This window comes from Sus scrofa, chromosome 6, assembly GCF_000003025.6.
Source record: "Sus scrofa isolate TJ Tabasco breed Duroc chromosome 6, Sscrofa11.1, whole genome shotgun sequence".
Lineage (NCBI taxonomy): Eukaryota > Metazoa > Chordata > Mammalia > Artiodactyla > Suidae > Sus > Sus scrofa.
Genome location: NC_010448.4, coordinates 50144840 through 50166806, shown reverse-complemented (window position 1 = coordinate 50166806; position 21967 = coordinate 50144840). Strand labels below are relative to the sequence as shown.

At 50.2% G+C, this 21967-nt stretch overlaps 2 protein-coding genes across 7 annotated transcripts in view; both read left to right on the top strand.

The window, feature by feature from the left end:
• LOC102158679 (carcinoembryonic antigen-related cell adhesion molecule 5-like) overlaps positions 1 to 21967 on the top strand; it is a 193596-nt gene that overhangs the window by 59780 nt on the left and 111849 nt on the right. The gene's annotated exons all lie outside the window — the stretch shown is intronic.
• Positions 8090 to 19062, top strand: LOC110260994 (carcinoembryonic antigen-related cell adhesion molecule 21-like). The gene is given in 9 exon segments (XM_021094471.1): positions 8090 to 8293; positions 9210 to 9245; positions 9248 to 9568; positions 12342 to 12620; positions 16721 to 16841; positions 17566 to 17618; positions 17946 to 17977; positions 18392 to 18433; positions 18684 to 19062. Coding segments are annotated over 9 exon segments (1014 nt in total). The 5' UTR covers positions 8090 to 8229; the 3' UTR covers positions 18750 to 19062.

Sequence of the window (21967 nt, the reverse complement as noted above, 5' to 3'; positions counted from 1 at the left end):
CTGTCATCCAGATGAAACAGAGGACTAAGTTGGAATGCTGGCCTTAGGAGAAGAAACTTTTTAACTGAGCGGTGAGTGGGATGGAGTTCATTTAAGACACAATCCCTCTGGTAGGAGACTGTTGGGCCCTCAGCTTCCATCTGTTCATAATCCCTCCTCCCACAGCAGGAGGCACAGAGTGATTCACTTGGTACAGGAGTGGGGCACTAGCAGTGGTTGGCCCACTTGTCAACTGCCTTCAAAAGGAAGACCAGGGAGTTCCCGTCGTGGCACAGTGGTTAACGAATCCGACTAGGAACCATGAGGTTGCGGGTTCGGTCCCTGCCCTTGCTCAGTGGGTTAACGATCTGGCGTTGCCGTGACTGTGGTGTAGGTTGCAGACGCGGCTCGGATACCGAGTTGCTGTGGCCCTGGCGTAGGCTGGTAGCTACAGCTCCGATTTGACCCCTAGCCTGGGAACCTCCATATGCCGCGGGAGCGGCCCAAGAAATAGCAACAACAACAAAAAAAACGACAAAAGACAAAAACAAAACAAAACAAAAAACAAACAAACAAAAAAAAAAAAAAGGAAGACCAGGGATACCAGAGTGAAGGAGTGGAACCCCAAGGGAGGTGCCCTCATGAGTAACCAATGAGGGATCTGCGACCAAGGAGGCCTGTGGGGGCCCAGAGGTATGAAGCCTGGGAGGTCAGCATCTCCCATGAGGGACATACAACAGTGGAGCCAGGTTCTAAGTCAGTATCTGGGCCACTGGGAACCTGAGCCACACCAGACACTAATCGCCCAACCGGACCCTGGGCCAGAAAAACAGCCACAGCCAAGCCAGCATCTAAGGATCAGCAGGGACCCAATATACTCCTCACTCAGCAGGAGCCTCTTGCCCAAAATGAAGCTGAATCCCAGCAGGAACCTCAAGCCCAACAAAAATCTGCTTTGTAGCAGGAATTTCTTGCCCCACAGGAACCTGCACCTCAGCAGTCACCCCCCCCCCGCCCCCCATCCAAAAGATGCCCTTCATGAAAGAGGAAGCTGCTTCACAGCACAGACCTGGGCCAGCAAAAGAATCTAGAAATCAACAGGAGCCAGAATTGAGAGAGGGACCTGGAGCCCAGCCACGACCTGGCCTGTAGAGACACCTCCAGCTCAACAAGAAGCTGGATCAACACCTCTGGCCAAGCCGGGACTAGGACCCTCAAATGGACCACCAGCCCAGACTAAACCTGATCCCAAGACAGCCGGCAACAGTCAGACCCTACAGCCCCAGCACACAGCTCCAGCTCAGGGAGCCAGATCCCAGCAGGGATTTTTGGCCCAGTGGAGATTTCTATCAAAACCAAACCAACCATCCTACAGAGACCCGCCTCAGAGTGGAAGATATTTCTTGAATGGGTCACAGATTCTGGTGCAGATTCATTACTGGGGTCCACATTAGACAACAATTCGCCAGCTCAGGGGATGGCACAGTGGCCCAGAGAATGAAGTTGGCCTTCAAGGGAAAACCTGGTTAGGAAGTGACATCAGGATTTGGTGGGATGCCAGCACTCAAGAAGAAAACCAGAGGCCAGAACCCCCGACACTACCGGAACACAGGTGAGTTGACCTTGGAGGCACGGAGGCCTCCCAGGGACCGTCCTTCTTTAGGTCAAGAAGGACTAAGACCTACCAGAATGTCAGGTGAGCTCAGGTCCTGCCACACACAGATCAACAGCCCCATCTGATGGAGGAGGAAGCTGAGGCCTAGAGAAGACAAGGATGGTGCAGGAGGCTGGGCGGTGAGGGGCTGGCCACGCCAGGATCCCCAGCCAGGCTCTGACTCCTTCCCCTGCACCAGGCTGCCTCCCCACAGGGGTCTGGGGGAAATCAAACCGACACTAAAAAAGGCCCTGGGCAAGGAGCCAGTACTCACCCCTGAGTTCCAGAACACTCTGAGCACAGCTCTGGGGCAGGCACCATGTTGAATGTGGGCCCTTACCTTCGGGAGTTTCCGTGCAGGCCAGGCTGAAGATCGGGCAGGAGCCACCCTGGAGCTCTCTGGGTGCCCAGCGGGCAGGAAGGCGCTTGTTCCTCTGCCAGGTGGCCCCCCAGGGGAGGCCCCGTCCCGACAGTCCATGGCCTCGTGGGGTGTGATCTCAGGTAGGGGGAGCCTGGCTGAGGCGCTGGGGCTCCGTTCAAGTCTCAGGCAAGGTCGGGGCTGCACGGAGCGAGAGCTGGGGGAGCGGTGTGAGCGAGTCATGGCTCAAGACTCCGTGGGCAGAGGCACTCCTCCCGAGCTGACCATGCTGCCCCCGGGGAGCAGGCTCAGGCCCTGAACGCCTCCTCTAGGCTCAAAGGGGCACGGAAGTTCTACCCATGGAATGTGGGGAAACTTGGTGAAATAGCCTGAGGTGGAGAAAACAGCACGGGCCCCAACCCGAAAGCTGAGGGCGCTGTGAGGCCGCTTAGGCCAAAGGCTGGTAATGGGGGGGGGGGGGTCTCGACTCAGAAGTCTGTGTCCCCTAGAAGGGCTGTGCCATCTCCCTCAGGGACAAGGAGAAGAGGGTCATTTGGGCTCAGTGCCAGGGCTGGTCCTATGCTTTAGGAGGGCAGGGAAGAGGGGCGGGATGGGAAGAGAGGGTTCCAGATCTGCTATTTCCGGTATTGACACGGTAGAGCCGCTTGTCTAGGCCTCCCAAACCCAGACTCAAACAACACCCTCAGGACAGAGCGGAGACAGCCGAGGACGCCCCTCCCCGAACTCCCAGAGGCAGTTGAGTGTGTGGGCATGCGCGAGCCTCAAGCCTTTCCCGCCTTTTCCCAGGCTCACGCCACGCCCCCCTCAGGCGGCTCCATATGTGCGAGGCGGTGAGCAGCTCTGGCCCGGTACGCAGGCAGGCGTTGATCACTGCACAGCCACCATCTACTCCCTGCAGGTTCTCGCCAGGAGGGAGAGGGCAGAGAAAAAGAAAACACTTGTAGTGCTGGAGGAAGAAGGTGGAGGAAAACCCTTCCTCTGCCAAAGGCTCTCAGGCACTGTCTGTCCCCCAGCCTGGCTTACAATTGCCTTAAGACCTTGCCTTACCTCCCCGCCCCGGCCACACACAAACTAGAATGCGGCTCAGTGCCACCCGTCTCCCGCTCTAGCTGGCGGGTGCGGTGCTTTCTAGAAGATTTCTGTGTGGGAAGGTCAGCGGGGAAAACGACGCTGACACCCAACACGAGAAAAGACGGGTTTCCCTGCTGGGGTGACTCCCGCAGGACTCCCCACTAGTTCAGCTTGACACGTAGGCTTTGCTGCCTCCAGGGCTGTATTTTTTGTTGATCCAGGGCTCTTTTCTGTGATGGACCCAGGCTGAGCCAGGACTTAGGCCCTAACCATGGAGGTTGGGGCCCCAGCAATGGAGAGAAGCCCGGATTTCTCAGGGGGCTGGACGCAGAGAGAAGAAAGTATGGGATTGGGTGGTGTGGGGGCTCCAGGGTCTACTTGGCAAGGACTGGCATTCAGGGCGGGGCCTGGCGGCAGGAATTGATCTGGAACCTCAGAGGAATGAAGGAGTAAACTAGGGGAACCTGACCGCATTGGCCAGTTCCCCCCGCCACCTTGAAGAGGGCCAAAAGAGCTGTAGGCGCCAGTGGTGGCTAAACTGCAAAGCCAAAGGGGAGGGGAGAGATCAGCCCTGAAGGAAACTTAGACGTCTAATACTACAGGAAACTGGGGGCCAAGTGGACTGACTCACTGCCAAGAGAAAGGGAGGAGCCCATAGACTCCCTGCCCAGTGTAGGAAAAATTCACTGTGAGAAGGGGGTGATGTGAGAGAGAAATATCACCCCCAGCATAGAGACTCTATAGCACCTCTGGTACCCTCTGGGAGGAGAGTCCAGAATGTGAGTGTTCCAGACCAGGATTCTGTAACTGAGCAAGACTCTATGAGGCCTTCCCAGAATCAACACCCACCGATGTCCTCTGCCTGCTTTTTGTCTACAGAAAAAAATTTAGTCAAAGAATAAATTTAATCAGAACATGACAAAATGCAGAAAGAAAGGGAAACCTTCAAGCAAGACAAAATAATAATAGTTTAGCCATTCAACAAATCAAGGACCTTAAGTTCTTCCTCAAGGACTGTAGATAATATTCTGAGCCATGTTCTTTTTTATTATTATTTTTTTTTGTCTTTTTTTTTTTTTTTTTTTTTTGCCATTTCTAGGGCTGCTCCTGTGGCATATGGAGGTTCCAAAGCTAGGGGTCTAATCAGAGCTGTAGCCTCCAGCCTACACCACAGCTCACAGCAATGCCGGATCCTTAACCCACTGAGCAAGGCCAGGGATTGAACCTGTAACCTCATGGTTCCTAGTCAGATTTGTTAACCACTGAGCCACGATGGGAACTCCTGAGCTTCTTTGAGTTGTTTTACAAAGACTGAACCCTCACCAGGTAGAAGTTAACTATATGATGCCTACAAGCAAGTAGACCCCAGACCAGCTAAAACCAGAAGGTTGATGATGCTGACCCCCAATTACCTCACCACCAATCAATCAAAAGCATGTCCATGAGTTGATCACACCTTGCTCATTGAACACTCTAAGACTCCTCACTACCCACTTCAGGGCGAGACACAGTGTTGAGAGCATTAGCCTGCTGTGGCACCCTTTCCCTGGCAATGCAATAAAGTTGTTCTTTTCTACTTTACCCAAAACCTGTTTCTGTGTTTCTACTCAGCACTGGTGAACAGAGGCCGGGATTAGGTAATGATTGCTGTTCTACCTCCATACTTCCTTTGTAACCTTGGGCAACTCCTGCCCTCAGGGTTTCCAAAGTGAGAAGTGGTCCAGATTTTGAGGTCTCTGCCACTCTTCAGATGGTAATGGGGAAGAGGTTTAGTGGCTGTTGCCCAAAGAGGAAGTTTAGGGGTGAATCAGGAAAAGATAGGAGGAAGGGGTGCTCCATAGTGGGGACTGCCTGGGGGAGGGGCACAGTACAGCTCAAAGCAGTCCTGTCCCACCATCCCTCATTCAATCCGCTCATCCATTCATTGTCAGTTCACCTGCTTCAGCCTGGCTGCCCTAGGACCTGACTTCCTGATACCTACTCCTAGGACCAGGGGGCCCAGGGTTGGCTTTGGACACCCTAACCATTGCTTAGGAGAAGGGAGAGCTGTCACCTTGGTTCTCTCCAGCGTCACATTATTTACAGATCTCAGCAGGCTGGAGACAAACTAATGGGCCAAACAGAGATGGTACAAGCCTCAGGCAGAGGCACACATGAAGTCCTTGCTGGATTAGGAGTATGCGTCAACCCAAGTGAGGACCTATGGGAGGTTCCTGTGCAGGAAGGAAACTGACAGAGCCCTCAAGCCCAGAGACCCCCAAGCTCATCATCCTCCCTGCCATAGACTTTATCATTAGCAAGGATAGAACTGGAGTTGGTCCAGATGCATAAGCAGGCTTAAGTAGGCTCGGAGCTCAGACTGGGGCCCAAGGGCCTTCCCTGTCACACTGTTAAGACTCAGCCCCACACACAGGACACAGAGCCCAGAGGCAGTACAGACCATGGTCAAGAAAGGGAGACCTGGTTCCTCAGGCTATGAGGAGTGGGACACAGACAAGAGCCTCCCTCCTTCCCTGCCTCAACTTTCTGAGCTATAAAATGGGCGTGATGACAGGAGTGCCTATCCCAGTGCTGTTGTGAGGTTTGGAGGAGCGCAGTAGTGTGTTTGGCGCTGTCACACAACCAGCCCTCAGGAGGGATGGGGGTTATCCTTACCTTTGCCGCCATCTAGCCTGTGAGTTCCCTGAGAGCGGGGCTCTGTCTGCCCCACAGTTGCAGAGCCTGCTGTGCCAGGACACAGGCACTCAAATATTCATTCCATTAAGAAGGAAGGAATGGGTGAACTGTAACACGAGGATAATAGGGGATAATAATGATCGTGCTGCCCTTAGGGTTGTTGTGAGAAGTTAGAATCCTCTTGGGTAGGGCCCCCTGCACAGGGCTGAGCCCGTCCTACTCCCAAACCCATGGGCCTGCCTACTCCCAAGGGCTCATCCCCCCAATCCCCTAGATTCCCCTGTCGTTTCCTGAGGCCCTGCCCTGGTGCAGGCCTCTGCTGAGTGATTCAGGCCCCACCCCTGCCCCAAGGGCATCCTGGCTGGCTGAGCCATCCTACTCATCAGTTTGGTCTGGCCAGTAACAGATGACACTAGTGTCATTATGATCACCCCATTTCCCAGATGATGACACTGAGGCTCTGAGGGAGCGAGGGCTCCTGGGCATCCTTGCCTGGCCAGTGAGGGCAAGGACAAGGCCACCCCAGCCTCCTAAGGGCAGGGAGTGTGTGAACTCAAAACTGCCGTGTGCCCCAACCTTGATTCTGAACCCAAAGGCTCCATTGGCACAGACTCATTCAGCAAACATCCAACAAAGCCTTACCTGAGCCAGGGCTGTTTTCATAGTGAGGACAAACTCATGTTTGAGCTAGGGATACAGGCATTAATAACCCTCCCACAAGTCAGATATAATTATCTGATTATCTGAGTTTTCTCATCTGCCAAAATGCGGTGAATACAAGAGGGGAAATCCTGAGAAAATGTAAGAGGGAGGCTGCCCAAGAAGGTGACACTGGACTCAAAGATGAGCAGATGGCTGATGGGCAAGAGGGGCCGAGAGGGTGACAAGGACAGCATGAAGAGAACCTTGGAGCCCAAAGAAGTGGCAGCTTGCAGTACAGAGGGAGCTCACTGAGGGAGGGGAGGAGGAGAAGGGGCCAGGTGCACAGAGGCCCAGATTTGGGCACCTGGTTTGGGAGGTTGCGCCCAGGATTTGGGGCTTTATCCTGAGAGCAAGGATGGGCCTGTTGAAAGGCTGGGAGTGTGTGACCAGATTTAAGTTTTAGAAAGATCCTCTGGCTACTTTGTGGAAAAGGCCTGGAGGGGGCAAAGACAGAGACACAGAAATATCTGTCACAGTTATTAAGAGGAGGGGGCGCTGGAGGTGGGAGAAGGGCCAGATTCCTATGGTTTCTAGAGGGGCCAGGGGAACAGGACTTCATGATGGACTGGATGGGAGTAGGACGTGGCCAGGATGATGCCCTGGGTTCCAGCTGGAGCAAATGGAAAGAGGTGGGTACCAGACACAGAGACGCACAAAAGTACATGACTTAGATCCAGACATACACACACAGAGACAAGATATGTGCCTACAGACACCCAACCTCCCAGAACCACCATCCTCCTTTCCGAAATACACAGGAAACCTTTCCTTTCACACCTGGGAATTGTACCCGGCCCTGGTTCTCTGACCCTGGAAACAGCCACCAGGTTGGTAACACTAAAGATGGAGGTCAGGTCCCCTGAGCAGTTGTCACTCAGCTTGCCTCTTTCTCACCTCCAGAGTCATCTGTGACCTTCCTGCTGGGAGTAAATCCAACTTTCTCTGATTTTTGAGAACTGGGAAGAGCCACCCTGGGTGCCCAGCTGGGGTTCTGTGTCACAAAAGGAAAGTATCACAGGGTTTGGAGATGCCTGGCTCTGTGTGGTGCTGACAGACCCCAGGCCAGAACATAGCTGAGGCCAACACTGGGGTGGGTGGGGAGAAGCAGCCTCACCAGCATTGCAGGCTCTCAGCCAGGCTGGGCAGCATGTGATCCAGGCAGCTGTTGAAGCAGCTTTTCTAAGGTGTCACCTGGGTGTTCGTGGTCCTTATAAAGTTCCAGAGCTGATTCCCATGCACAGTGGGGTGACATTCCTATGACAAGGCTTCCTGATGCTTCTCCCCCAACCCAGGCTCCTGCTCGGGAGGGAAAAGCCAGGCGCTAAGAGAGGGCTGTGTGGGGAGCCTGAGTGTGAATCCTAATCCACAGCTGCAAGGAGCCCATGACCCAGATACCCCCAGGGTTGTGCTTGTCCAAACAATAGTGTGTGTGTGTGTGTGTGTGTGTGTGTGTGTGTGTGTGTAGGTGGAGAATCACTACTGAAGAAGATGGAGGACTCAGAAGTGATCAGGGAATAGAAATATAGACAGAAGGGGAGGGGAAGGAGGGCACTGGGGAGACAGGAACAAGAGGGGAGGAAAAGGGAAGGTCCTGGAGAGACCCCGCCCCCACCCACGTGACCCAGTGAAGTGCTCCTGCCCCAGGAGGAGGCCCAGCACAGAGGGAGGAAGGACAGCAGAGCTCACACCTCAGACAGCAGTGCTTGTGGGCCTTTCTGGAGCGGAAACTCTTCTCTCACAGGGAGGGACACAGCAGGCACCAGGCACCATGGAGCCCCCCTCAGCCCCTGGCCACAGAGGGCATGTCCCCTGGCACAGGCTCCTGCTGGCAGGTGAGAGGGGACAATTTTCAGGGAGTGGCTGGAGATGGGAGAACAGAGCCTGGTTGGGGTCTCCTGGGGAGACAAGGCTCTGAGAGGGGACTGGGGGCTTCTGTTTGGACCTGAGGGGAGAGGACAGAGGACCAGGGTAGGAGGGGGAGGGGCTCAGCAACAGGAAAATCTCAGTGAACTGGTATTGGTGAGGGGCAGGACACCTCAATTATTTATATTTTACAAGTATTCTTCACTAAGCTACAATTGTTGGAAAAGAATGACAATAATAACACTTTACCAGTTGTCACTCCAGACAAAAATATAAGCAGGACACTAAACATTACGTTACCCACCAACTTCAGAAAATGACAAGTAAACACCAGGGTGTGGAGGGCCCTGGGGACAATCCTTCCTTCATCACCAGGTATCTGCAGCCTGTCCCAGGATCAGACAAGTCCCTGCCCTCACGGAGCTCATGTTCTATGTGGGGGAAACAGACAAGCAAAGAGATCCGGAATGTGCTGTCAGTGCTGACAAGTGTCTTGAGCAAACAGAACAGGGAAAGGAAGACAGTGAAGATGGGATCTTTAGAGCAGGTGCTCAGGGAGGGCAGCTCCCAACAGCCCCCTGAGCGTGAGCAGGCGTGTGAGGGCCGTGAGGGAGTGAGCCAGACACACACCTGGGAAGGCAGAGGAAATAATAAGTTCAGAGAAGATGAAGTAATGGGGGTCATGCTGCTGACCTTCAACCAGTAGGACACACACACACACATGCACACACGCACGCACACACATAGACACACGCATGCACGCACTATAAAAACAAACACTAAGACTCAGAGATGAAGAGATATCTGCACAGAACTCAGGGCTGCACGTTCCCATCCCAGTACATAAGTCAGAATATTAACTGATTTCTCTCTCTTCCCTCCTAGTCTCACTCCTGACCTTCTGGAACCTGCCCACCACTGCCAGATCACTGTTGAATCAGTGACCTTCAATGCTGTAGAAGGAAGGAACATTCTTCTACTTGTCCACAATGCTATAGAGAATATTCTAGCCTACCACTGGTACAGAGGAGAAAGAATAAAGAACAGCCAACTAATTGCATCATATGAAGTAGACCGTCAAGTAACTATCACAGGACCTGCACACAGCGGTCGAGAGATAATCTACCCCAATGGATCCCTGCTGTTCCAGAAGGTCAACCAGAACGACACAGGATACTACACCCTGAGCATTATATACAATGATTTACAGACCGAAAGTGTAATCAAACAGCTCTACGTATACCGTGAGTGATTCTTCCCTGATCTCTGGGTGTTGGGTAGGGTGAATTCTATTCACAGACTCAGGATTGACAGGCCTGGACTGTGCCCCCATCCCCCTCTGCATTATGTCCCATGTTGGGGTTTGAAAATTTAGTTCAGGACACACACACTGGAGACACAATTCAAAGGATCAAAATTCATTTCCTGGAATCCAGACCCCACAGACATTCTGTGCAGAAAGAAGGACCAGTCTGATGGCAGTAACTCAGCAGAAGGAGATCAGACTCAGTCCAACCCCCTGTGACCATGACCCTGAGGAAGACCCTGTAGGACTCAGTAGAGGCCTGGCCTGAGGACCCCCTGGGATCCTCATGCAGAAGCTCAGCCCCAGGAAGCCCCTCAACAGACCCTGTCCCAGGCCTCCTGCTTTCATGGACCTGAGGATCCTGTGCCACATCCCCAAGCTCCTGAGCTGGTCACCAGTAAGGGCTCATCCCCATGAACCACATCTGGGAGGGGCAGAGCCTGGTCCTGGGTCTAAGACCCAGCGTGAAAAGCACAGATGGTGAGGTCTCAGACCATCAGCCAAGTGCCCTGGGGGACTTGAAAACTCTAGAGGAAGGTCAGCATCTCCAGGGGGAACAGAGGAGAGAAGATACTCCTGGCAGCTCATCTATCAGGATGCTGGCCAGGGAGCCCTCTCATGAGGCAGGTCAATGCAAACCAGGACAGGCGCCAGGTGGTCTCTGACTCCAATCCTGTTCTTTCCACAACTATGGAACTTTGCATAACTAACCCTAGAGGAAGCCCATGCTTTCTCCCAGACATAGGGCAGGTGGCCTCACATGTCTGAGCTCAGCTACTCATGCATTTGTCTCGGGACACATAGACCTGCCTTATTCTTTAAAGACTCAGGTTGACTGAGAAATCAGAGATGCCAATTCTGACTGAAGACACTCTTGGAAGAGTCAAAGGTATAAGAGAGGCAATGTTCTCTCTGTTACCTGCACAGCGGTGTTACCCAGGCCCATCATCACCAGCAACAACCCCAACCCCGTGGAACACGAGGACACTGTGGTGTTAACATGTGAACCTGAGACTCAGCACATAACCTACTGGTGGTGGATCAACAACCAGAGCCTCCCCAGCAGCACCAGGCTGGACCTGTCCGAGGACAACAGGACACTCACTTTAGTCAGCATCAAAAGGAATGACACAGGACCCTATGAGTGTGAAACCCAGAACCCAGGGAATGCCGCTCACAGTGACCCATTCACCCTGAATATTATCTGTGAATCCTCTGTTCCTATATGGCCTCAGCTGACCACCTAAATCCACACTGCCAGTACACAGACCCTCACTTCTGGACACCCAGGCTGGACATGACTTCCTGTCCCAGGCAAATCAGGACAGGTTCAGCCTTGAGCCAAGACTGAGAGGGGATAGATGCTCTGTCTTGAGAGGCTCAGGTCGCCACAGTGTGATGGGAAAGAGGTTAATATCTTAGACCCGGGGATGGGTGCACATGATTAAGTTATGGTTGGGACTTTTTAGACAAGATTGTGACTCAGCTCAGAAGGAACTGTGGCCTTCATGCAGACCAGGAACTTCCCTTCCCTTGGACTGCATCATGTGTGGCTTTGTCGTCTTTGATCCAAATGGCCACTTTTCCCCCTCAGACTCCTATGGCCATTCAGAGGCAAACCTCAGCCATTCCTGCCATGCAGCCTCTGCCTCAGCCACTCAGCATTCTTGCCTTATCAATGGGAGGCCCTGGCAATCACTCAGGAGCTCTTTTTTCCTAATTACATCACGTAACTGCAGATCCTAATCCTGTATCTGGCATGGAGAGCACCATATTAAAAAGTCAGAGTCTCTGGCAAGTGGTCCCTGGAGTTTTGGGCTAAGCTTCAGTTGGCAATGTCTATGGTTTTCTAAAAACATCCTGAAAGTAGTTTTCTACCAAGCTGTGTCCCACAGGACAGTTCCCCAAATATATAGTTTACAGGAGGACTAAGTATATACATGTTTTTGTTAAAACCATAACCACTTCTCTCTAGAGATTTCTTTCACCATGATATTCAATCCACAGACCAGGACTAAAGGACTTCTTCAGATTACAAAATCATTCAGCGGGAAACTCTCCAGGTCCTAAGATCATGAAAATGACCTGTACCATCTGAATTCGCTATGAAATTATTTCACTAAAAGGAACACCTTCCCTGATAATGTAAGCTGTTCTGGTCTAAGACATGGAGAGGGCTAGCAAGCCTGCCTCCCCGAAATACACAGAAATGTATACTAGATGAGAGGGGCTAATATCTCTGAAGTCACAGAAGACCTTAGGAAAGGCTCACATAGATGCATGAGAACAAATTTCCACCTGATGATGAGGTTGCTGGATTCACGGGCTGAGGAAAGGTTCCCAGGGCTGATACTTGTTCAGGGGACAAGGCAAAGGTGACCCTGGGGTGAACTGGAGGTCAGAATGATGTGTGATCATTTCATTTGCATTGCCACCTGAACAAAGGGCTTTGTTAACAGTGTTAGGACCTTCCTCTGAGTCACATTTATGAGCTCACTGGGCCCTAGGAGTGGCCAAGAGCTCTGAGGAAAGAGTGTGACCCCAGGCGCCTACCCACTCTCAGTCACTGATTCTATTTCTCCACAGATTTGGTGGCACAGCCCTCTGTTTGAGCCAGCATAACCACAGTCACAAAACATAAGGACCACATGGTACTGACCTGCCTTACAAATTATGACACTGGGATCACCATCTCCTCTGTTTCTCCACAGCACCAGTGGCAAAGCCCATCATCGAAGCCAGCAACACCACCGGCACAGAACACGGGGTCACCGTGGTCCTGAAATGCCTCACAAATGACACCGGGGTCGCCATCTCCTGGTTCTTCAATGGCCAGAGTCTACTGCTCACAGAGAGGATGGAGCTGTCCCAGGACAACAGCACCCTCACCATAGAGCCCGTCAGGAGGGAGGATGCTGGGGATTATCAGTGCGAGATCTCCAACCTGATCGGTTCCAGTAAAAGTGATCCCTCCAGGGTGGATGTGATCTGTGAGTACCCATCAACACCTTCTATGAGTTGTTGAAATCTAAATCTCCTTTTTTCTTATGTGTACAATGGCATTTATGATGCACTAACTTTATAAAGTTGTTGCACATAGGCAACAAATGAAAGTGGAAAGCATGTAGCAGAACTGTCTTCTGGCAATAAATGTTCACTATGTTAACCGGCACTATCATTGCTATTGGCTTACTGTCACATTCAACTCCAGATTCTTTCACTGGTCTTCCCGGTTGCACCATCATCCCTACAGTGGAAGTGACACCATTTCTTCACAGGATGGGTGGTGGTTGTGCTGAGAGGTGGGGGCATTGAGTACTATGACTTACACAAGATAAACTCACAGCGTGGTCTGTTCCGTATTGGTCAATTAGATCTCATTTTTTTACAGTGCTTTCACCTCCTCTATTTCCTTACTGAAATTATGTCTGACTGTTCTATCCATTATTAAAAGTAGAATGTTGAAGTCTCACTAGTACAACAGAATTGTCTATTCCTCTCTCCAGCTCTATCAATTTTTGCTTCACAACTTAGGTGATGTGTTGTTAGGTGCATATATATGCTTATAAACATTCTATTTCCTTGATGAATGGAAACTTCTCTTGATATGTTAAGGTCCTACTCTGTCCCTTGTAACCTTTTTTGACTTATTATTTTATCAGACACATGTATAGACATCCCAACTCTCTTTTTGTTAATATTTGTGTGGACTCTCTTTTTCCACCCTTACTTCAACCTTCTGTATCTTTGTATCTAAGTGAGTCTCTTTGGCGTTCCCACTGTGGCGAAATGGGATCGGAAACATCTTGGGAGTGCTGGGACGCAGGTTCGAACCTCAGCCTAGCACAGTGGGTTAAGGATCTGGTGTTGCCACAGCTGTGGCTTAGATCACAACTGTGGGTTGGATCTGATCCCTGGTCTAGAAACTCCATATGCCACAAGGCAGCCCAAAATAAATAAATAAATAAATAAATAAGTCTCTCAAAGACAGCATAAAGATGGGTCAGCATTTTTATCCATTCTTTCAACCCCTGCCTCCAATTTGAAGGCTCAAGCCATCTATGACTCAAATGCTTACTGACAAGGAATTCTGCAATTCAGCTATTTGTTATATGTTCTACATGCTTTGTGTTCCTCAATTTCTCCATTACTTTCTTTTTTCAGTATTTAGCTGATTTTCCTTGTTATGTGCCACTTTGATTCTCTTATTTCTTTTCTCATGTATATTTTAGTTCTCTTCTTAGTGGTTAACTTGGATTAACATCTTAAATATATATCTACCTAGTTGGAATAATACCACCTTGGACTCTATAACATACAAACACTGTGCTCCTGTACATCCCCGTTCCTCCCATTTTGTACAGTTATTGTCATAGGTTTCATCAATCTTTATACACTGTGTGCACATTACCATAGATTTTATTAATGTTGCTGTATGTATTGCCCCTGAAATCAAAAATAAAGGAGTTCCCGTGGTGGCGCAGTGGTTAACGAATCCGACTAGGAACCAAGAGGTTGCGGGTTCGATCCCTGCCCTTGCTCAGTGGGTTAACGATCCGGCGTTGCCGTGAGCTGTGGTGTAGGTTGCAGACGCGGCTTGGATCCTGCGTTGCTGTGGCTCTGGCGTAGGCCGGTGGCTACAGCTCCGATTGGACCCCTAGCCTAGGAACCTCCATATGCCGTGGAAGCGGCCCAAAGAAATAGCAAAAAGACAAAAAAAAAAAAAAAAAAAGAGCAATTACAAAAAAAGAGACCATAATACTGGCTTGCTTAAGATATTAACCAATGGAGTTACTTTGACTATTGCTCTTTCTATCTTCCTATGACTCTGAGTTACTGTCTAATGTCTGTTCATGTCACCTAAAGGACTCCTTTTACATTTCACATATGGCATGTCTCCAAGTAACGAGTGCCCTTGCCTATTGTTTACCTGGGAATGTTAACTTCTCCTTCATTCTTGAAGGAGAGTTTTTCTGTAAATAACTTTCTTGGGTGACAATCTTTTTTTCAGGGCTTAAGCAGGTCATCCTTAAATAGATCAGTTCCTTCTGACTGCCATGGTCTCTGATGTAAAATTGGCTTTTAATCTTAATCAATAACAATTGCACATAAGTCACTTCTCTTGCTACTTTATCGTTCCCTTCTTTCCCTTGGCCTCTCAACAATTTGATGACAGTGTGTCCCAGTATGTATATCTTGGAGTTAATCCTTCTTGGAGTTAAGTTAATGTTCTTTAATATGTGGATTCATCACACATCTTTTTCAATTTTGAAAATTAGAAGTTATTTTTTTAATATGTTTTCTGCACTTATCTCTCCCTCTTCTACTTCAGGAACTGCCGCACTGAATATGGTTGTCCACTTGACAGAATCCTGCATAGTCCTTTGGCTGGGTTCCCTTTTTTTTTTTTTTTTTTTTTTTTTTTTTTTTTTCATTTTTTCCCCTTTTAATCCCAGACTGGATAATATCTTTTTTTCTATTTTCATGTTCAGTAATTCTTTCTTCTGCTTGCCCAAATATGCTGTTGAACCCATCTGGTAAATTATTAATGTAGTTCTGATACTTCAGCTCCAGATTTTCTTCAATCCTGGATAAACCATTTAACAAAGAGCAAGAATACATCCTTCTTATGAAGTAGGTTTTCCTAAACAGGCTCAATATGGTGATGGCCATCCTCCCACCTGAGGACATATTTTAGACAGGATGCTGATCACAAAGCTATCTGAGTCAACCTCAGAGAAGTACATTGGGAGGAGAAAAACAGCACAGGGAGGAAGCCAGTAGTGAACAACGGGAGGAGAAGGATGGTGGCTCGTCCCAAGGAGTCCTCAGATGGGATCAATCAATGAACTGCCCTTGTCCTCAAGTCTGACATACATTCTTCTCCCCCTACATGATCAAGAACCAGGCAAGGATCATGCCCTTCCCCTCAGAGCTGCCCTGAGAGCCTCCAACCTGGGCCTAAACTGGCCAAATGATATGGGAATATGCATTTAGTGATCAGTCAATCAATGACCAGAGTTTTTGGCTCTTTGATAGGGTGATGCTGCCTTGTGACAATAAGCAGTGTCAGAAGGAGGATGTAGAGTCCCATCAGTGAGGTCCCCCCATCAGTGTCTGCAGATGTGAATGCTTCTGCCCAGCGAGCACTGTGAATTACCTTCAACATCATTACATCTTCCTTTGTAATTTCACTAGACATGGATGTGTAATGAAGACAAGTAATGAGTATCTCCCTTCATGGCCTGTAGAACATATTCAATTAAGCATGGAGGACCTAGCTAATCTTGTCATGTGGGGGTTATTATTTATACCAACTGTTTGATTATGGGCAAGACACATGACCTCTTAAGTCTGTTTCCTCATTTGTAAAACTGGGGGGCGGAAAGAGCTGGACCTTAGGGCTGTGGTAAGGCTATTTCAAAGAGGTTGATTAGATTAAATATTAGCAGGGTCCTACACAGAGTCAGGGCTCAAGTAATGTTTTCAACTAGTATTATTTTTAACACTGTTTTATTAGCTGTAAAGTCAAGAAGAACCTGTTTAAAATTTTGTTTTACCACTCCCAAGTTCTATGACTTCCATTGATTGATGCATCTCAGGTCTATGTATGCACAATAATCCCTCTCCCTCATGGGTTTGGAAGGGTCAAAGCAGATGAATGTGCCTGGCACACAGAAATCACCTGGAAACAGTCAAGTAATATTATTATTACTAATCAATGTTGAGTGGCCTGGTAAAGGCCTGCCCTCCGTGACCCTCAATAGTGATGAAAAGAAGAAACAGAGAGAAGGGTCATAGTGTGAGAGAAGACATTCTAAAAGGAAAATGAACAAGATGTGGAAATGGCTCCATGTGAGAGAACATAAAGTAAGTTCAAGGTTTCAAATGCAAGAAACAAAAAATGATGCAACCACCTTCAGTGGGAGAGTTGGGAGGATGTTGTGATGACAGCACACACACACCACACACAGACCTCAGTTGCATTTCCTTCCTCCCTAACCAGGCCCTCTCCCTATAATGCTTCTCATGGTTTTCCCTCCAATGGATTTGCCTTTCATTTACCCCACTCTTTCTCTTCTCCTTTTAGTGCAAGAAAATGGCCCAGTCCTCAGTGTGGGGGCCATTGTTGGCATTGTGATTGGGGTCCTGGTTGTGGTGGCTCTGGTGGCTGCCCTGGGATGTTTCATTTTCCTCGCAAGGATTCGCAGGTACAATGGTATTTCCCAGATGCTGCTCTTGTCTCATAGACTGACCCCAGGTCAGGAAGGACACCCCGTCCTCTGATTCTTGGCCTGACTTTCCACAGCCTCCCTACTTCCCCATGGAGATCCCCTCTCATCCATGTGGCTCCTTCCTCTCCAGATGCTGACCTGGGGTGGCCTCCTTAACACCATTCTCTTCTATAAGTTAGCACAACTAAGACACGACCACCACCACAGTGTTGTCCTAGTTCCCTAAGCACATCTACAGTTGTGTTGGCAGGTATTAGTCCTCAATAAATGGTACCTCTTGCTGTTTATTTAAATCCAGTTACCCTGATGAAGGGGATTCACAGCCTTAGGATCTGAGGGTCATTCTGGTCAAGGTCATACAGCAGAGAGTGGAAATCTGGATAGGCCAGGTGGGGTCAAATGACCCACATGACAGATGCATTAATGATAGCCCCTGATGTGTGAGACAGAAAAAACAAGCCAGGATGGCAGGTCATGGGCTATCCTTTATGCCTCTTGTCCAGGCAGATGGAGATAGAGGACAAGACCACTGTCACATTTTAGCATCTCCTGGCCTGAAGGCAGGTGGCCACAGCAATGAGGAGATCTCCTTGAGGTCTCCACATCCTACTTAGAAAAAGGAACTTCCTTGTCCCATGCTGTGGTACCAAAATTGTGACCTCTCCCTGCACTTCTCACAAATAATCTTGACCTTTCCTAGCCCTGGTTGCCTGCAGAACAGCAGAGAAAACTGGTACATAGAGTCAACACCGGGTAAGTGTCTGTTCAGCTCATAAGTGGCTGGGAGCCAGTGGGCTTGCCTTGCAGTGTACACTCCAGCCACACACCCCCAGTCAGGCCTCTGACCCTTTCACTGGGGCTTCAGCACAGGGAGCCCCACCTGGCTACACTGAATGACCTATGGGTTCTGAGTCATGGGTCACTTCGTGGTCCACACTAAACCATAAAATTGCCAAAGGGTCTCCTTGTGCAATGCTCTTTCTCCACTGGTTCTTTGGAAGCTGGAGCCCCATCCTCTCCTGGCTGGATGGGCCTAAGCTTCCTCACACCCCTGGTGCTAACTCTTGTTTCTGCTCCCAGGATATGGTCCCTCCAGCAGCTCTCTCTCCCCGGTAAGCACATTCCTTCCCTGTCCCTTCACCTGGGGTCCTGGCTATGCAGACTCAGGGCAGAAGGACCATGAAGCTCTGCAGCACAGCACAGACACCCCTCACCCTGGAGGAGCCAGGACAAGACAATCCCTCCAAGCCAGGAGCCAGGCCTACTTCTGGGGCAGGACAACAACCCAACCTGTCCTGAGGCTGCCTGGTGCCCTCAGTTGACCTCAGGAGAGCCCTAGAGTCCAGCCAGGTGCAAAGGGAGCGCTGAGATCATCAAGCAGAGGTCTCTGGCTAATAAGAGTGAGGTCAGGGGTGCAGCATGGATAGGGTAATAGGCTTGAAGAGAGCTCGGGAGGCAGAGATGTTCACTCTCAAGGAGAAATGACTTTCCCTGTCAATTTGACATCCACTCTCTTCCCTGCCCAGGCCTGCCTATCTGACCGCATGCCAGAGGTTCCCATCTACCAGGTGAGTGTTGTCCCACAGGCCCAAGGAGCCCCAAGAAATGCCCCAGCAACCCTGGCTGTGTTTTGAGGTCCGGAAAACAGCAGAGAAAATGGAACAAGGGATGAAGAAGACAGAAGGGTCTGGGGTCAGAATACCCCCAGCACAGCCAGGCCATCTCCCCCCGACAGAGCATCCCTGGAGGACCCAGGGCCTGGGAGATTCTGGGACACATTCTGAGGAGGTTACACGAGACCTCTTCTTTCTTCTACAGGAATTAGTACACCCCGACACAGACATTTACTGTGGGATGGACCACAAAGCAGATGTGGCTTCTTAGTGACTGCCAGGAACTTCTCCTTAAGGGCTGTGGAAAAGAGTCCAGCTAAGATGCCAAACCTGAGATGGAGTCAGAAGGTGGAGCCTGAGTCAGGGAACCAGCTTTGAGCCCTGAGGATATTCAAGAACCTGAGTCTAGGTTTGGGATCCCTCCTGGATTTCTGGAGACCCTGACAGGCTGCCCTGAGCCCTTGATGGACTAGGAAATGGGCTCCCATTCCTGCAGGAAGTGGTGGGGGGCTAAGAGGGAAAGCGACTGGGGCTGTGACCCACCATGGACCCCCAAGAAATACGAATAAAGAGCACCTTCCCACCATTTGCCCTTTACTGCCCATGAGATCTTGTCTGGGCATAACTTCACCTGAAACTCAGCTCCATTCTCTCTTGGATCCCACAGGGAAAGTATTAACTCTAAGTTACCCCACTTGCCCATCTATTCTCTGGGAGAGAGGAGGGAGAAGTGTGTGGAGATGGTAGGGGAACCATGCTAACGGGAAAGAGAGGGTCACAAGAGCCCTTGTCCAGCCGGTGGGGCACTCAGCTGTCCTCAAGCTGCCCTGAGGTCATGGACACCTCCCAGTGTTTCCTCATTTGCAAATGCTCATTGAGTTCCTGGAGCACAGACTCTGGGGCCATATGAGGTCCACTGGAACATGAGTCAGAAAGGAGCAGCCATGAGAGGCAGATATTATTGGTGAGGCCCCTTTGCAGCCTCTTGATGTCCTGAGCTCTTTGGCCCTCCTCACCACACCCTTCTGTCCTTGACTTGTGGCCTCTTTCCTGTTCCCAAATCCAGGATCGAGGATGCCTACTCTGTTCATGGGTTTTTGTTGTGTCCCTAAGCCCAGCCCTCAGACATCATTCCCTCTGGGGGGACAGAGAGGCTATCAGGATAACCATGGTGGGAGGGATCCAGAATCCATGCCATGAGCAAGGCCCTCGCAGGCACTCCCCATGACCACTACCTTCCACTTCCTGCTGCTTTCCATTTTGCTCTCTGTTGTGGCTCTTGCTGAGCTGAGCCTCCTCCCCACACATGAACACTGGGTCAGAGGTGCAGGGCTCCTTCTACTAAAACTCGCCCTGGCTCCCATGGCAAAGGGACAGACTCTCCCTTTCCTACCTCAAAGTGTCCCAGGGCCCTTTTCCACCTGGGCTTCACCTGCAGCCCCCACCACACACCTGGGCCAACAGTTCTGTCCTTCCCTAAGGGCCCTGGGGTGGGTGCTGCTCCCCTATAGGTTCACTTTGACAGATGCCCACACTCACACAAATAAAGCTGGTATGTACAATAAGGCACAGAGCCCACAGTTTATGAGGGTGTTCTTCCAATGCCCAAGTGTCATTTGTCCTGAGCTGAGAGTTAAGGAAAACCACCTGCAAGATTCACATAATTTATCTCTAAGCTGCTTCTTATCCCACATGAACCCAATCTTGGATTGGACAAGGTGATGCCTCTTATAGTTTCTTGTTGCCACTATAACAAATTACCACTAACTTAGTGGCATAAATCAACACAAATCAAGGAGTCATTATGATTCTGTTCTTTCTGGAGGCTCTACAGAGAGCTCGTTTTCTTGCCTTTTCAAGCTGTTTGAGGCTGCCTGCTTTCCTGGGCTTGTGGCCCCAAATCCAGCAGTGTAGCATCTTGATGTCTTTCTGTGCTCTGCTTCCATCATTATAGCATCTCTGGCGCTGCTTATCCTGCCTCTCTCTTTCATTTACAAGGACCCTTTTGATTATATTGAGCCCAGCCAGATAACCCACCACAATCTCCCAATCATGTGATCCTTAATTTCATCTGTAGGCTTCCTTAATCATGGGGCATATTCTCAGATTCTGGGCATGAGGATGTGGACATCCTTGGGGGCCCATGTTTTGTCTACCACACCTCTCAAAGCTGCAGTCATCATCTTCTCTCACTCCAACTGCTCATGGGCAGCCTGGATTTGGTCATCCTGATGTGGAGTCATGTCCTCCCGTGACATCCACAACATCCTCACTACCCCTGAGCTATGGAGACAGAGCCCAGGCCATACTCCATGCAGCTCTCTCCACCTCTTCCTTTCCAGAAATACTCCATTTTTAAGAATAAAAAGAAAGCAGATGTAACACAAAGACCACAACTCCCAAGCCCCTGGGTAGCTGGTGTGTGTCAGCACCACAAATAGTGTCTCCACTGTGCTTAACCCTGGATGGCATCAGGGAGGACACCATACGGACCACTGGAAGTGAGAAAGATGCAACACAGCAGCACGTACAAGGATAACTCAATTCTGCTCTAATTTATAAATTGGGAGTGCTTTCTTCTGTCTGGACAGTGGCTGTTGGTACATGCATGACAACTCCTTAGGCAGATGAGTGCTGCACCCAGAGACCATCCTCAGAGAGGCTGAGAACTGACTCTGAGAGTCAGACAAGCATCATGCCTAGAACACTGAGGGAACATTTCATGATTAACTTCTGACCTTTGGTGACTGACTTTGGGGACACACCCATCAGCTGACAGCCTCAAGTCCCCTGAGCAGAGGCTCCTATTTCCAACCCCATCTGAGCCCCCCCACCCACCCCTACCAGGCAGCAAGACTGAGCAGAGCCTGTGGGCTACTCTCCCAGCTCCTCCAGGCCAGGCCTCATGCCTGCTATCAGAGGCCTTTGCCAACTATCCATCCTTCCAGCGGAACAAGGACCTCCTGAAGGACAAGGGGGAGGGGAGGCATGAAGACCAATCTCCAGGATAGAACTCATCACCTGAAGGCTCCTCCATTTGCCTGGGAGCCCCAAGGGGAGAAGAAAAACTGGGGCCCCGATAGTCACCCTCAGCTTCCTCTTCCCCATAAATATCCCAATGGACAGAGCAGAATCTGATCCCACAGACCCAGACCCATCCTTCCCAGGGGCTCAGGTCTAACTCATCTGGTGTCCCTGCCAGGCAGTCAAAACACTCAAGATACAAGTCAAACTGTCTCCTGAGTACACATAAGGCCTCCCCTGCCTTTTGTGGGGACAGACCTCTTCTCACATGCTGCCACACCTGAACAGTCACCTAGGTCCTCTGTGCACTGTTCTGCACCCTTTGTTTCTGCCCTGGGTCAGCTGCATTTTCTCACCTGGACTCAGACACAGCTCCAGTCAGGGAGAGTTGAGGATCTGTCTTCTGTAAGTCCTTCACGCTCTGACCATGTGAACCCACTCAGCCCCATCCAGAATTCTCACCAT